This window comes from Corapipo altera, unplaced genomic scaffold, assembly GCF_003945725.1.
Source record: "Corapipo altera isolate COAL_440 unplaced genomic scaffold, ASM394572v1 23, whole genome shotgun sequence".
Lineage (NCBI taxonomy): Eukaryota > Metazoa > Chordata > Aves > Passeriformes > Pipridae > Corapipo > Corapipo altera.
The window spans coordinates 19,204,989-19,219,276 of NW_020884878.1; the positions used below are offsets into that span (position 1 = coordinate 19,204,989).

Sequence of the window (14,288 nt, forward strand, 5' to 3'; positions counted from 1 at the left end):
TGTCTTCTGACTCTCTCTACTCTGTCTGTAGTAGGTCACTTTCTGCCATCACACTCTCTACTCTCACTGTAGTAGTTTTAGGCTAGTGGCATATAAGTGCACGGGGGTTCTTTTAGCATTTCCTATGGCTCCTTTAGTCATCCTCTTCACCTACCTTAATCTATGTGAATCATTTCAATGTTGCCTAACTGCCTTTTGGAGCAGAAGAAACATCCTGATACGTACATACATCTTGCCATCTCAGACCTCCCATCAGCATAGAGAGGCATAGTCTGATTCGCCTCCATGTCCCCTCTCATCTTTCCAGCTTTCCCCTTCCTGGCCACACTGGGACCTCTGATGATCACAACAACTCACAGAAAATATATTCCTTGAGTCTCTCTGCTACCTACTTTCCAGGGGGAGCAGCTGACACACTGCCCTCTATATGAAGGGGAATTGGGGAGAAGGGACTGCTGCAGCTCGATCTGCTGCTACTGCAGCACTATGCCCTTTCCCTCTCTCTGTTGACTATTTTAATGGTTCTTCTGTACTTTTGGATGGCATGGATGCATCACAGGTAACTCCCTTTCCGCTTGTACACACATTTATTTGCCTGCTTGCCCAGTGAGATGGCTGGGTTTTGGAAGCACCAGGTGCAGCTGCTGGGACTGCTGGATGGAGAAACATTTGCCTCCTGAGCCCGTTAATTAGCACAGTAACGGTAACTGTGCTCCATTAGCCAACCCATGTGGTCAAGTCCCCTCCCCATCCACCAACCTTGCCCTTAATGAGAGCTGGAAGGGGGACACTCACAAAACACTGCTTCAGAATAATATTCGGCTTTGTCCACGCCGGTAACGAGAGCTGACAGGATCACTACGTCCATTTCTCTTCTAATTAGCACACTTCCAGCTCGGCCTGAGCCAGCAGCCAGAGAAAAGCGATCGGACAACCGTACCGAATCACAAACACAAAGAGGCCCATTCCCCATAATTAGGTGAGACAATCCCTCAGTCTTTTCTCGGCTGGAGCTTGCCGGTAAGACTCTCGCTGTTTTGGTAAGTCCCAGCAACACAAGTTACACGTCTCCCCAGGACACTAATAAGCCCCTAATTGTCTTCCGCTTCACACGGCTCGTACCATAGGTCTGACTTGGGGGAATTCTTCTAACAAGCGGCAGCCAGCGCTCCCTGCGCTACAGACGGACAGGGAGCCGCCTCTTGGGCACCGGCAGGAGAAGGGGGACGGGGAGAAACAGCCAGAAAAGCAGTCCAGGCGCTGGGGCCCAGCTACGTGGCACAGGGCTGGTGGCTGGGCAGCAGCCACAAGGTGCTGGAGACATGGAACTTCTCCATCCTTACTCCATCTCCACTGTCTCCCTGCGTGGTGGAAACCCAAGTTCAGCTCTTTGGCCTGCCTTCTCCTCTGTCATCTCCAGTGGTGGTCACAGGTACTCACGCTTCCATGCAGAAACACACCATCAACACCAAACATCTGACTGCACAGATTTGACTTAGGTCTCTACTAAAGCTTCCTGGGGACTCCCCTTAGAGAAATGCAGCACCTGACATACACTTTTCTCCAGTGAGGGAATACGTCAGAGTTCAGGCTGGGAATGAGCACGTGTAAACAAGACCCTGTCAGTTCTCGTGGAAGGGAACACGTGCTGGGTCTCACAGGGCAGGTTTTTAAAGATGCCAACAAAAGGATTGAAAACATGAGTTGTGAGGGAGGTAGGAGACGCCAGCTCAAGCTCCCTTATCAAAACAAGGCAAAGGAAGACATACTCCCTCTGACTTTCAATCTGACACTTCCTTGAGAAACCATCATCAATCAAACACTTTTCAGCAAAACATTTGCCCTAATTTTTGATTACAAGTTCATATTGAGCAAAATATCACAGCTAATCCTGTTAAGAATAGCCATGGCCTGCAGATCCCTTTGCCTCCCGTGCATCTGATTACAAACTGATCCCTCCTGCAAATCAGAGCTCACCCTGATTCCTCCTACAAGGAGCCCCTAGAGAAGCGATTTGTCCGCTGTTTTTACACATGCTGTTTGGCTTCAGTGTGCTAAACAGAGGGAGAAACCCAAGACAGAGTGACAAGCTGATCCGTGCAGAGTACAACAGGAAGACAGATGCCAGTGCTTTCCCTGAAAGGCAATTTGGGATTATATATGTATATGTGCGTGTATATATATATATATAAAAGAAAGTAAAACTAGCCATAACTAATAAGTTACTTTAATACAGAGGGAGGAAAACAAACTGAAGGCCACAGAACCAGGCAGCCTGAGCATCTGTGTCCACTTGGATTGCTCTGATGGTCTCTTGTCCCTCATTCTCATGCAGCTGATGAGCTCTCTTCCTGCCTTTTCATACAGAACTTGCTGCATTTTGGGCTATTGTAGTAAGTGGAAGACAACAAATAGCAAATTTCTGAAACTTCAGGATTAGCTTTAGAATTCTGTGATTATGAAGAAAGTGGTTAGATGTATGTGGTATTTTTGGAAGGGAAATCCTCCCTGGCATCTAAGTGCCTGCAAGCACAAAATTTAATTACCCTATATTATTACGCCTACTCATCAGCTATGGACCACAGAGCCAGCCTTTCAAGTGATACAGAACCAAGTCAAGTACTTTGTCCTCCCAGAGATCTGGTCAATAAATAAGGTGCAAGGTCATTCTTATTACCCACTTTTTCTACTAGCAATTAAGTAAGGGCTTTCAAGCTCAGTCCTCTTCCTTTTTTCTGTTCCTTACTGAGGTGTCTATAACAGAGACAGGCAGGGAGCGTTCTGGCTTCACTGGTCACTGATCTGTATTATAGGAATCAGCAGGCAGGCCAGAGGTCAACCATACAAACCCAACAAGAAAACGCCTATTCTGTACAACCATCAGCTGCCTGGAGTCAGTCATCCCCTCAAAGGGACACCACAGAAAAGGTCAAGTCTAAAAATCGTCAGTTTCAGTGGATGATGAAGTCAAAATGTGAAGAGATCCTGCCATGCTGAAAATCTAGCACAACCTTAATAAAACCAGCATTGTTGCACATTCTCTATGAGGAATGTGGATTACATTCTATAGAAACTGGATCAGTCCATACTTCTCTGGCCACTTAACCTTTTAACTGTCTTTATGTGAATTTTATGACTGGCCACAATGATTGACTTCAGGATTTTGCATTTCACATCCTCTTGAAAGACACTCAAAGCATTGATGTAAGGATTGACTTGCAGAGTTAACATGTCTCCAGAATACCTTTGATTCCAAGAATACCAGTATTACATAAAAGCAAAAGGGTTCGGTCTTCTTCAATTCCTTTTCCTTGATCTTCTTTTTCTCTCTTTTTAATTTTTTTTTCTCTTGTCTTGCCTTCTAAAATATCAAGGTCCATCTCTTATCAAGGCAATGCATATTTGGCATCACACATACAATATCTTTTGGATATATCTGGCACTCTGGCTGATGTATATACTGGGACATGCACATAGAAAACATGGGGTTTGGTATTTCTGTGGTGGGAAGTTTTTGCTATAGTGATTACAGAAATGTGTTTACAACATTTGCATTTATTCTTCTAATCATTTTCATTCAGCTCGGAGTTTGTTGGTCCACGGGAAGTTTCTGTCCAGCTATAATTCTCTGGGCTGAAGATACCGAGATGACCATTCTACGGAATTCTACAGAGATAACTTCTACAAAAGACTTGGATAACTTCTTAAAGAGTGTCAGTGGCATACAAAGATGGGGGTACAACACTAAAGAAGTGAGGATTATTTTCATGCTATATTAAGTTTGCTTGCCATGTTCAGATAGTTCAAAGATGTGACAGATTTCCCCATTACAAGTACCCTTGTTGCTTGAGGTTCTTCCTTAGGAGAGTGTGGATGAGTAAAGGTGAGGATGCTTGAAATGCCTCTGTTAAGATTGTATCTCTGGTGTTTAGAATGACTGCTGGCTCTAGGAGAGTATATGTATCAATGTGGATTTTCTGCAATAGTAATTTGCAAGTTGTCTTTTTCTTTTGATTGTGTATATCTAAAAATTTGTATTAGTTTAGAAGTATTACAGAAATATTTATGAAATGTTACAGAACTTGAGGGAGCCCAGGAGTCCAGGATTTCAGACCACTTGACAAAGATGTAATTTACCTTTTTTACATACTGCATAGGCTGATGATGGAATTGCCAGGTATCAATTCATCAGCATGGAGTTGCTGGCATCACTGTCATCGTGATTTGGAAAAAGTGTTGTTTGCCCAGCACGAGTTACTGTGGGTGAAGAAGTGGACAAGTTTAGCTGCATACTCAGACTGCAAATCTAACTGATGATCCTGTTCTTCGAGATACTCAAAACAGGATTTAGCCCATGATGATGTGGGAGAAAACAGCAGAGTAACAAAATACAAGCTGTAATTAGGACTTACATGCTTCCACAGTATGCTTGCACTCTGAATACAATGCAATTTTGATTATGCCAGCTCAGGCTGTAATAGAAGACAGACAATTGAACATTGTGAACACAGGAAAGGTGAACATAACCATGGAACCAAAAACATAACAGAACCTGAAAAATCATGAGTAGTGCATAGATAGCAAAGAAGAAAAAATCCAAACATCTGTGTGTGACAATAAAAGAAATCAAAGATTCGAAATGGAATTAATTATCAGGTAAGCAGGTTTAAAACAAGCAATTACTTTCCTCCGTTTTTTTTCATTTTTAACTTTTCTTTGTAAAACTTAATGATGGAACTCATCATCCAGGGGCACTTTTGAGGCCAGAACTACAGACAAATTAGGACTAAGACAAATTTATGGAGGGAAGGATCTACTGTGGACCAGATTCAACTAAAACAGATTGCTGGATGCTGTGTAAGTTACCCTAAAGCAAAATCACTGTGTAAGCCCTTTGTTTATATCCTTCCCTATCCTTCTACAACTGTTTATAAGCAAAGAGAAGATTACAGATAAGACAGGCTTGTGATTTGACTTGTAATAGCACCTTAAATTTTTACATAACATAAAAATCAGTAAAACAAACCAGAATAAGGTTCAAACATTACCTCCAAGCTGGATTAATCAGTTTTCACTAATCTGTCATTTCTAGGTGACTTCTTGAGATAAATATGAAACAATGTCGAGAACTGTGGGTTCTAGGACTGTTACAAAATGGTTAATTTCATAACGGCAAACCAGTGACTTAAATGGAGTATTGTGTTTTTCAATTGCCAGTGCACATAGACTTTTATTTTAATAATGATTAACATAACAAACAACAATTTTTTCTCAGTTGGATTAGACAGCAAATCATTTGATAGTCCAGGACTGAAGTGAATAGCCTTTATAACTGAATATATAATAACACTGGCATTTAAAAGGAACCAAATACTTACTGAGTTTACTTCCATGAAACTCAGAGTAGCATTTAACATACCAATACATGAAAACACCTCATAAAGCAGTGCATTAGCTTAATTAATATGACCAAATCTTGATTTTTTTTTTTTACACTCTTCATTCCCATCATTTATCAAAATTTAATTTTTGTTTCAAAATACAGAAGGTTACCAGTAACAAGAAGTCACTCAGATTTCCTTGTATAGATATATAACTGCACGGATATCAGGAAGGATATCATTCAAGGAAAAAATAGGGTTCAAAAGGGTATGAAAACCCTTAGTACCATTTGGACACTGACAAATATTTATTTATTGATGGGAATGGAACATCCACAGGCCAGACCCTGAGGTGGTGGCACACAGATGAGTGAAGAAGAGCCTGAGGAAGAGTATTGCCTAGGTGGCCAAGCAAAAGCTTTTGCATCTCAGAGGGCTATTTTGGAAACCCAGACGATCTTCTGAGCTTTGCATTTGTGTATTATCAAACCACAAAGCAATACCAGACAGAAAAAAATTCTCTGGCTAACACACAAAAATATATATATATAAATATTGTCAATAAAAAAAAAAAATCACTGACTCCTCTCTACAGATGACAAGTACAAACCCAAGAAATATCACAATTCTAAAGCATATGTTAATGGCTGCCCTGTAGAAGATAAGTACTGCATATGGTAAAAGGAGATTTTTCTTTCTTTTTATCTTTTAAGAACACATGTATGTTACTAAAAACTGCCTAAAGTCTGAAATTCCTTACAGCACATATCAGAAAATATACATATACTTCCATAACAGGCTTCCATATATTCAGATCTCAATTAATGTGTTGGACCAACAAACCTCTATAAAATGCACAAACTCATATTGGTGATACAGATGAAGTATCTCATTATGTCATCCTAAATATATTATATGTATAGTATACAAATTTAAATTTGCATTCAAAATGTATAATTCAATGCTTAAAGATACATCAACATCAGTTTGAACCATCAGGTTTTTTTCTGTTTCTGAACTACCACTTTCAGCTTCTCATTCATTTGACTTAACTCTCATATTCTCAAGGGAAGGAGTTTCTGTTTAGCTCAGCCCTGCATAAATTGTGAAGCACAGGAATAACTCTGTTAACTTTAAAATCAGACTCCTGACATTCCTAAATATTCAGTATTTGTGCAGGTCTTTCCAGCATGTGGGATCTAACTACTTAAACTTAGTTAACAGGAGCTGTCCAAAACAAGCCCAGTTCTGAATGGCAATAACCAAGACCACAGAGAGCAAACCAAAGGGTCATCAGCAATTTAGTAAAAACTCACAGAAGTCTATTTGATTTAAAAAATGTCCCTCTCTGTATTGCACATGCACCTGAAAAGAGTCTCCTCTCCCTGCAAACCCAGAAAAATGCAGGGCTTTAAGGACAGCCTATTACATGTACTATTTCCAAGTAATTTCTCTTCTCATATGTGAGTACTGAGAAATGACAAATTTTGAAAAGCCTGCATGATAAAAATAACATTTCAAAATAGAGAAAAAACCCTGCTCTTCACCCAGTGTTTCCACATTATATTGTACCCTAAAAGAACATATTTACTAATGCTTAAAATGTTGTTTTCTAGGAAAAGGAAAGAGGATGAAACAAAAGAAATTATTCTCTTAAATAAAACAAAGTCTGAACATGCTGTTTACCTCTCCTAAGGGGTGAACACGTAAAAGTGCATGAACAGAAGGAAAAGGCATTAAACTGTAAGATGAATAAAGCCCAAAACAATGTGCTGAAAGGGACCAGGTCACAGAAATTTCTATCTTAAAAATTCTGGTTTTGTAGGAGAAGAACATTTTGAGGTGCTGGCCTATAAGTAATTAAAGATACCACAAAATGTTATTTTCAGAAATGCTAAGAGTCTGTATAGGCAGACCATCCTTGCAATGTGGCTAAAAATCCTGTTGCCATTTCTCAGAGTGCTAACTGAAAATATTAGCACCTTCCAACTTTGTAACTTTTTCCAGTTTCTAGCTCTTTAAGAAGCAGAGAATTGCAGTGAACTGACAATGCTGTTTCTTTGTGTACTGGGCAAAGCTTCTGTGAGAATATTTTCCTTCATGGCACAGTAACACCGCTTACAGTGGTCTGTCAGTCTCAGTTTCGCTAGAGAACCGTTTAGCCGGGAAATGAAGCTCCTGGCATACCGAAGGTCTGCCTTGGAGTACCAGACATGCTTCTCTGAAGGCAGTGAGTAACTGGAATCTAATGCAGAGACTGCACTCAGATTCTACACTAAAAGCAAATGCTCCTGCTGAACCAGTATTGGTCAATCCACACCCCAAACTATGCTCAAACCCTTTAGCACAGAAGTCACACACAGGAAATCAATGCATCTGATACAAAAGACACACAAAAGGGTCAATGCCTCATGATGCACACCAGCCAGAGTCAGATCTGCTGTGTACTTCAAACAGGGGCTGCCCCTGAGAGCAGCTGAACAAAGACACTAGCTGTTCACTTTGAACAGCTGATTAAAACAGGTAAGTGGGTCACAGCACGTCAAGTTGGACATTCTATGGTCAGATAAGTCCAAATTCCAACACAACCATCCGCAGTCCTTGTGACCTGTGTATGCCGTACATTTTCCCCCATAAAGAGATGAGCTGTGGAAGCAAAAATAGATGTTTGCTTCTGAAGGTCTAGGGCAAGAGCTTTTTTCTTCTTAGAAGTTCTGAGCTTCATCTGTATCCGCAGTACATAAAATGACCTAGTTGGTGTATTTTCGTCCAAACACTAGATGCAGCAGCTACTTTTTGGGTTTCTCTAGGATGTTCAGGAATTTCCCTCGAGTCATTTCTCTAGCTGAAATCACAAGGGAGGAAAAACAAATAAATATTTTTTAAAAAGCCAAGAAATGTAAACAATTATATAATTTACATATTTTAACCATAGGATAAGAAATTCAGTTAGGTTTGTGCTTGTACCAAAAGTGACTAAGGCTTATTTTATTTAAGTGGAAAATAAATAAAACTACATTCCAACTTGATTTCCTGATATTGTAGAAATGCATAGGCAGGGCCTGGAATCTTCTAAACTCGGCAATAATTCCCACAGGCTGTCTCATTACATACAATCTATGCTTTCTATTCCTACTGCATTATGCTCTCGCAGCACCTCCTTTTCTCTGTACTATCCATCTCTGAATGGTGAAATCCACATCTCCATCACTCTATCTCCAATTGTTCCTGGATGCTATAATCTGTCAGAGATTATGGAACTCTCTCTTTCTCCATTTCAGGATTATTGGTCCCTGGATGCTATGATCTTCAACAGAAATTAGACAGCATTTTCTCTCTCTCAGCAGTGTCAGTCCCTGGATGCTGTAATATAATGGGGTTTATATTCCTCCAATGCAGTTCATCTGTGGATAGTGTAATAAAGTAAAGTTTATAGAGCTTTGGTCTTCTCTCTCACTCTGCATTGTCAGTCCTTCGATGTTTAATACAGCAAGGCAAGGTTTATATGTCTTTCACTCTTGGTACCATCAATCTCTGGTATCTGTACTACAGCAAGGTTTACACAGCCACTTTTCTGCATGAGACATTTCTGACTTGAGAACTCATAAGCTCACAAACTGGCAGAGCAGTCCTAATACTATCCTTGTCTTGCAATAACAATACAGTGCACCAAAGACAACACCATTAGCAACTGAGTCTTGGAGAAAGACAATCTTCCCACTGGTGCCTCTACATTTCTTTTCAATAAAGGTGTAAGCTTTGTGCTGGACTGACAGGCACCAAAACATGGAGGTTTTTATTCACAGGAATGACAAAAGAATGAATGTTCCCCAAACTAAGCCTAAAGATGGTCTGGAAGGAGATGGGAATTCATTTTCTGATTTATCCATTCAATTCCTGACTTCTCTACTGAGAGGAACAACAGAAATTACAATTAGCATAAAATCTGGAGGTGGGTTTGTTGCTGATGTTGGGTTTTCTTTTGACATTTTTGATTATCTGTCAAAACAGAACTAAAATATAATAAAAATGTCCAGCTTAAAATACTCAATGTGCAGTCTAACATAAAAATATTTTGTCATTCTTTACATAAAAGTCAAAAATTGTGTCTTAAAGCCTTCTCTTTAAATTATTACATTCTAATTTGTCTACCCAAAATTTTATCCCAAGGTTTTGTCATCAAAAAAATCCCTGTAAAACAAATAATGGTATGTATGTATGTAAAAGTATGTAACCTGTCTGTTATACACTGATACTCACAGGCTGCAAAGTCCACTGGCCTAAATGGAACATGCTTCAGACTGGCTGCAGATTCTAGCAGGTCACTGCACTATTCACTTGGTTCATGTCTTAGCTGTGAGTTATATCACCTGGGATCCACTCCCAACACTGCTTTTGATTCGCAGCATGAACTACCACAAAAGTCCTCATCTGTACCTCTGCCCTCCCCACTTGTAAGATAACTTGTTTAAGTGCTGACACAGGGGTAGAAGGTGCTACAGATGAGCGGAGTGAATTGTTATTTTGTCAGGAACTAAGTTGTTATGCAAAAAGAACGTGACTAAGTAGAACTGCAAGATTTTTAAAATTTCAGCTTGGAAAAAAATTCTCAGTACCAGTTCTCTGACACCTTCCTGCCTTGCACTATCAACAGTGAATGGTTTCAAAACACTCTTAGCGGAGAAAGCACAAAGCCGAACTGTAGTCGACAGAGTGGAAAGTTTTCCAGAGTGCAAGTCCCATAGAGGAGATATACGAATGCATGACAATTCTGTTCCCCCAAAGAGGGCTGCACCCTATAAATCAGGCAGAGAGCATAGACTCCTTCTGTGCGCTGAGGGAAATTACTGTGGGTTGGAGGTTGCTCCAGAGCACGTGCCCGCCTGTTCACTTGTCATCGGAGATGTTAACATTTCTGATTAATTCACAGACCTCTCATTTTATTCTTCATTCCTTTATCCTTGCTATCCTGTTCTGCTGCAGCTTAAAGATTCTTACCGACCTGCTACAATAATCACCGCCCGCTCCCCCCCCAACCTGGTGAAATTGTTTAGTGATGCCAACCGCGCTTTTAATTTGCAAGACATCAGACACAGAGGTAATTTATACCAACATCTGTTCATTTCTGACTTCTGAAACAAACTCGCACATGCTGCTACAAAATCCCATTAGGAGCAGGAGACAGCCTTCTGCTATTCTGTATTCCTCATCTCCTCAGACTCAGGCTTGCACCGGGGCTTTATTTTTAAAGATATGATGTCAAACTGAAAAAGAAAAAGGACCTTACATCTTTGTATATGTATGAAAATGGCCAGGAGATAACATCCTCATATGACAAAAAAATCACAGCCAAACTAAGGGCAAGTTTTCACAAACATTAACAATCTCCTTTTCCCTGCTTCAGCTGTTTCCTTTATCTGCCCAAGAATCATAGTTCAATGTATTCCTGGTAAACACAGGCCAAATTTTTATTACATGGTACTACGTTGAAACATCTTGGCTATTCCTTCTCCTTTGTTTCTCTTTAGGCTGCAGTGGAGTATGATTTGAGCTTGAATTTTGCACAGTAAAAGCCTCTAATATTAAACTGACTTTTCTGCTCAATATTGCTTCTGATAAATGAATTCTTAATAATGGGAATAAAAAATATAATTTCCAGTGGGGTCTTACGGAGTTTGCTAGAGTGAGGGAAGAGCTTGTGAATGAAGAAACCATCATCCACATTCCAAATACGATTGCAGGCTAAGAGAGATGGTAAAACCAGTTTTAAGCAACTACCCAAGGGACCAGCAGAAGCCAGTTGAATAGTAGACAGAGGTGGATTTTTTTAATTAAAAGGTTGGACAAAACTGTAGTGAAAACCTCTGAGATTTTTTCTTTACAACGATTGTTTAAACCAGACTTCAAGGGAAGAGAGGGCTTGAGCACAGGTTTCCATTGCACCAGCAAACACACAGTACAGAGGCTGCGCAGCATGAAACAGAAACATGAATCTGCATGACAAGTCATGATTTACAACCTTGCCTACACTGTGTATCTACTACAATAGAAAAATCAACAATAAATAGATCACAATAGCTTGGATACAAACAATCGCACCTACTAGGGAGAAGGAAAACACTGAACTCCACAGAAAAAAAAACACTTTAAGATATTATCAGCACTGGTTACAATGGAAGTAGTGCTTGAATATACTCTTTCAGATAAACATATTGAAAAAAAATGGTATCAGGCTATTATAATTAATAGAAAATGCTGTACTGTAGGAATTAAGTTTGCTGCCTGGCAAGATCTGCCAAGCAGATCTCAAGAACAGGTGTAGGAAAGGCTGGGGCTGAAAGAAGGAGGAGACATTTCTGCTTGATAGGGGAGCAGAATAAGGTTTAATATAATCTCCTCTTTAGAACTTCAATCCCTCAATCCCACATTTAGCCTTGTTGCCTTGGGCTCCTTTTTACTACAGTTGTCCCCAGGCTGCCTCTCTGCAGTAAATTTTGTAGTTGCTGGTTGAAAAGATTCAGTAGTATAGATTGATTTCCTACAAGTGAGGAGATGAGGGATTACCAAAAGCAGTCCTGGTTAACAAGATTGGGTGCAGAATCTCCTGCTAGAGCAGCCCACTCTGCCAATGCTTTGCATCCTTTCACTATGACATATGGGTTTCATTACACAAAGATTTTCCTGATTTTAACTTGGAGGCGATTACATTGGAAACTCAGAGCTATCTTTACATCTGTAGCAATTTAAAGGTTAAGTAACTTTTAATCAAATGACAAAGACTCATAATGTTTTTTCCTCAACTGAAAATGAAAACTGCTGTTCCGGATATTCCTTCCAGTGACAATTTAATTAGAAAAAAACACTGCACTGGAGACTGGGGTCCAGCCTGATTGCTCCCCATAAAAAGCCTTCTCACACATATGACAGAACAGGACATACTGTATCATAAGGTCTGGATAGCCAGGAAATAATGGAAGGATTTACTGCTGTAAAATCAGCAAGGAAAACAGTGATTTACACTTACATAAGCAACTTTCATCCAGGAGAATCCCTAAGCAACACACATATGTACAGACTTTTTAAACATAATATACACTTAAATGCAGCAGCACAACACACTTGGTTGTGCTAAAAGTTATTCATCATGAACATTATACCTTCACTGCTTACTACTTCTGGGCTTATTTAAAAATCTCAAAACAAAGCCTGCAAGCATCTTCAAATTACAGATACTTTAAAATGAAGTCACTTGCTAAAGAAGCACTTCTCTGCCTCTCTCCCAGATGTAGCTTATGGGACAAATTTGACTGTGATCCTCCTCTAAGATGAAAATATAGCCTTGTTGAAATCTAAAGGTCTTGCTACTAAAAAAACCCAGAAATACAATTAATGTTTTTAGCTCTAAAATGTCCTGTAATATGACATTTTGAATGCTACATTCAAAACAAAAAGGTTACTTTAAGCACTGTCATACTTTGTTGGCTTATTGGTTATTCCTCCCATTCAGCTGTATTCATGGTTACTAAAGAACTTGTTTTTCAACATGGAAGGATTCCTCTTAATGTACGAATCATGAACTCGCAAACTACTGCTGTATTTTAGGCCTACACAGGAAACAAAACTAAAAGGGTTGATTTCTGAAGAACTGTCCACGGAAATTACCACTTCAGAACATGAATTGCAGAGAGACAGCAGAACACTCCTCTGGTTTTTAACCTTCTGTCACAAGAATCTGTTGCATCAAAAATGATTTCTTACATGCTGAGATACAGTGTTAGGATAAGAAGACACAATCATTCTTCTTCTTAGTTGGCAGAGCATAAAAAAGGCCTAGAGGAATCTGCATCTGAGTGACTGTGGGAGTTTTGCTTGACTGAACTTGTGAAAGCCAATCACAAAGTCACATCTTTAAGTTGGACTCAACTTACATTGTATTTAGAAGGAAAATAAAAAAAATAAGTTAGAGGGAAGGGTTGAAGGCAAAAACGTAATTTAAAATCAGTAAAATTATTTAAGATTGGCATTATTACTGAACAGTCCTCAAAGAAAAAAGAGGTTGAGCTTCTATGAGAGAGACAGATCTGTATGGACCACTTTCTGTCTCAAACCAGACTTCCAAAATCCTATTACCACCTGGATGCCTGCTGGCACCAGCTCAATCCTCTTTCTTCACAGAAAGAGCTCCAATTACTCTGCTGTGTACTTCCTAATGTAAACATAAAATGAGCTGCTACTTGAAGACTGTGGGCCTTTGACAAATACTTAGCAGTGAATGCTACCCCAAGCCCAATTTCATAAAGAGCTGGACTGCCATCTCAGAAGAGAGCAAAGCAAAGTCAGTTGCCTTCACTGAAGGCAGAACTGGCACATACAGACACTCCGAGCCGTGCTTCGGGAACTGTTACACTGGCACTGAAGACCATGGCAATCACCTGGAACTCCTGAAACACATTCTTCAGGTAAGACAACAGAATCAGCATAAACCTCCAGGTGGAACAAGCCTGCATTACCATGGCATCTTTCAGTAATCAATATCAAAGCACTCACAAAGTTTATCAAGACTCACAATATTCTTGAGACATAAAATTATTTAATTCCCACCTTACAGATGGGGTCACAGCCTCAGTAAGGAGAGATGTACGGAATTTTGTGGTTTAACCCCAGCCAGCAGCCAAGTCCCACATAGGCACTTGCTCACTCCCCCACCAGCAGAATCCGGGAGACAATCAGCATGGTAAAAACTAGAAAACTCATGGGTTGAGATAAAGGCAGTATAACAGGGAAAGTAAAAGCTGCACACACAAGCGAACCAAAACAAGGAATTGATTCACTGCTTCCCATGGGCAGGCAGGAGTTCAGCCATCTCCAGGAGAGCAAGGCCCCATCATGCATAATACGTACTTGGGA

General features: G+C 40.0%; 1 protein-coding gene across 2 annotated transcripts in view; it reads right to left on the reverse strand.

The window, feature by feature from the left end:
* Window positions 1–14,288, reverse strand: part of LIN52 (lin-52 DREAM MuvB core complex component) — a 56,401-nt gene that overhangs the window by 10,108 nt on the left and 32,005 nt on the right. Inside the window, exon 6 of one of the 2 annotated variants that reach the window (XM_027637910.1) lies at window positions 6,088–8,226. The exons of the other annotated variant lie outside the window; for it this stretch is intronic. Within the exon in view, the coding sequence (XP_027493711.1) occupies window positions 8,171–8,226 (56 nt within the window). The 3' untranslated portion in view covers window positions 6,088–8,170. Of the gene's footprint in view, window positions 1–6,087; window positions 8,227–14,288 lie in introns of those variants that run through there. 2 annotated transcript variants of the gene reach the window in all.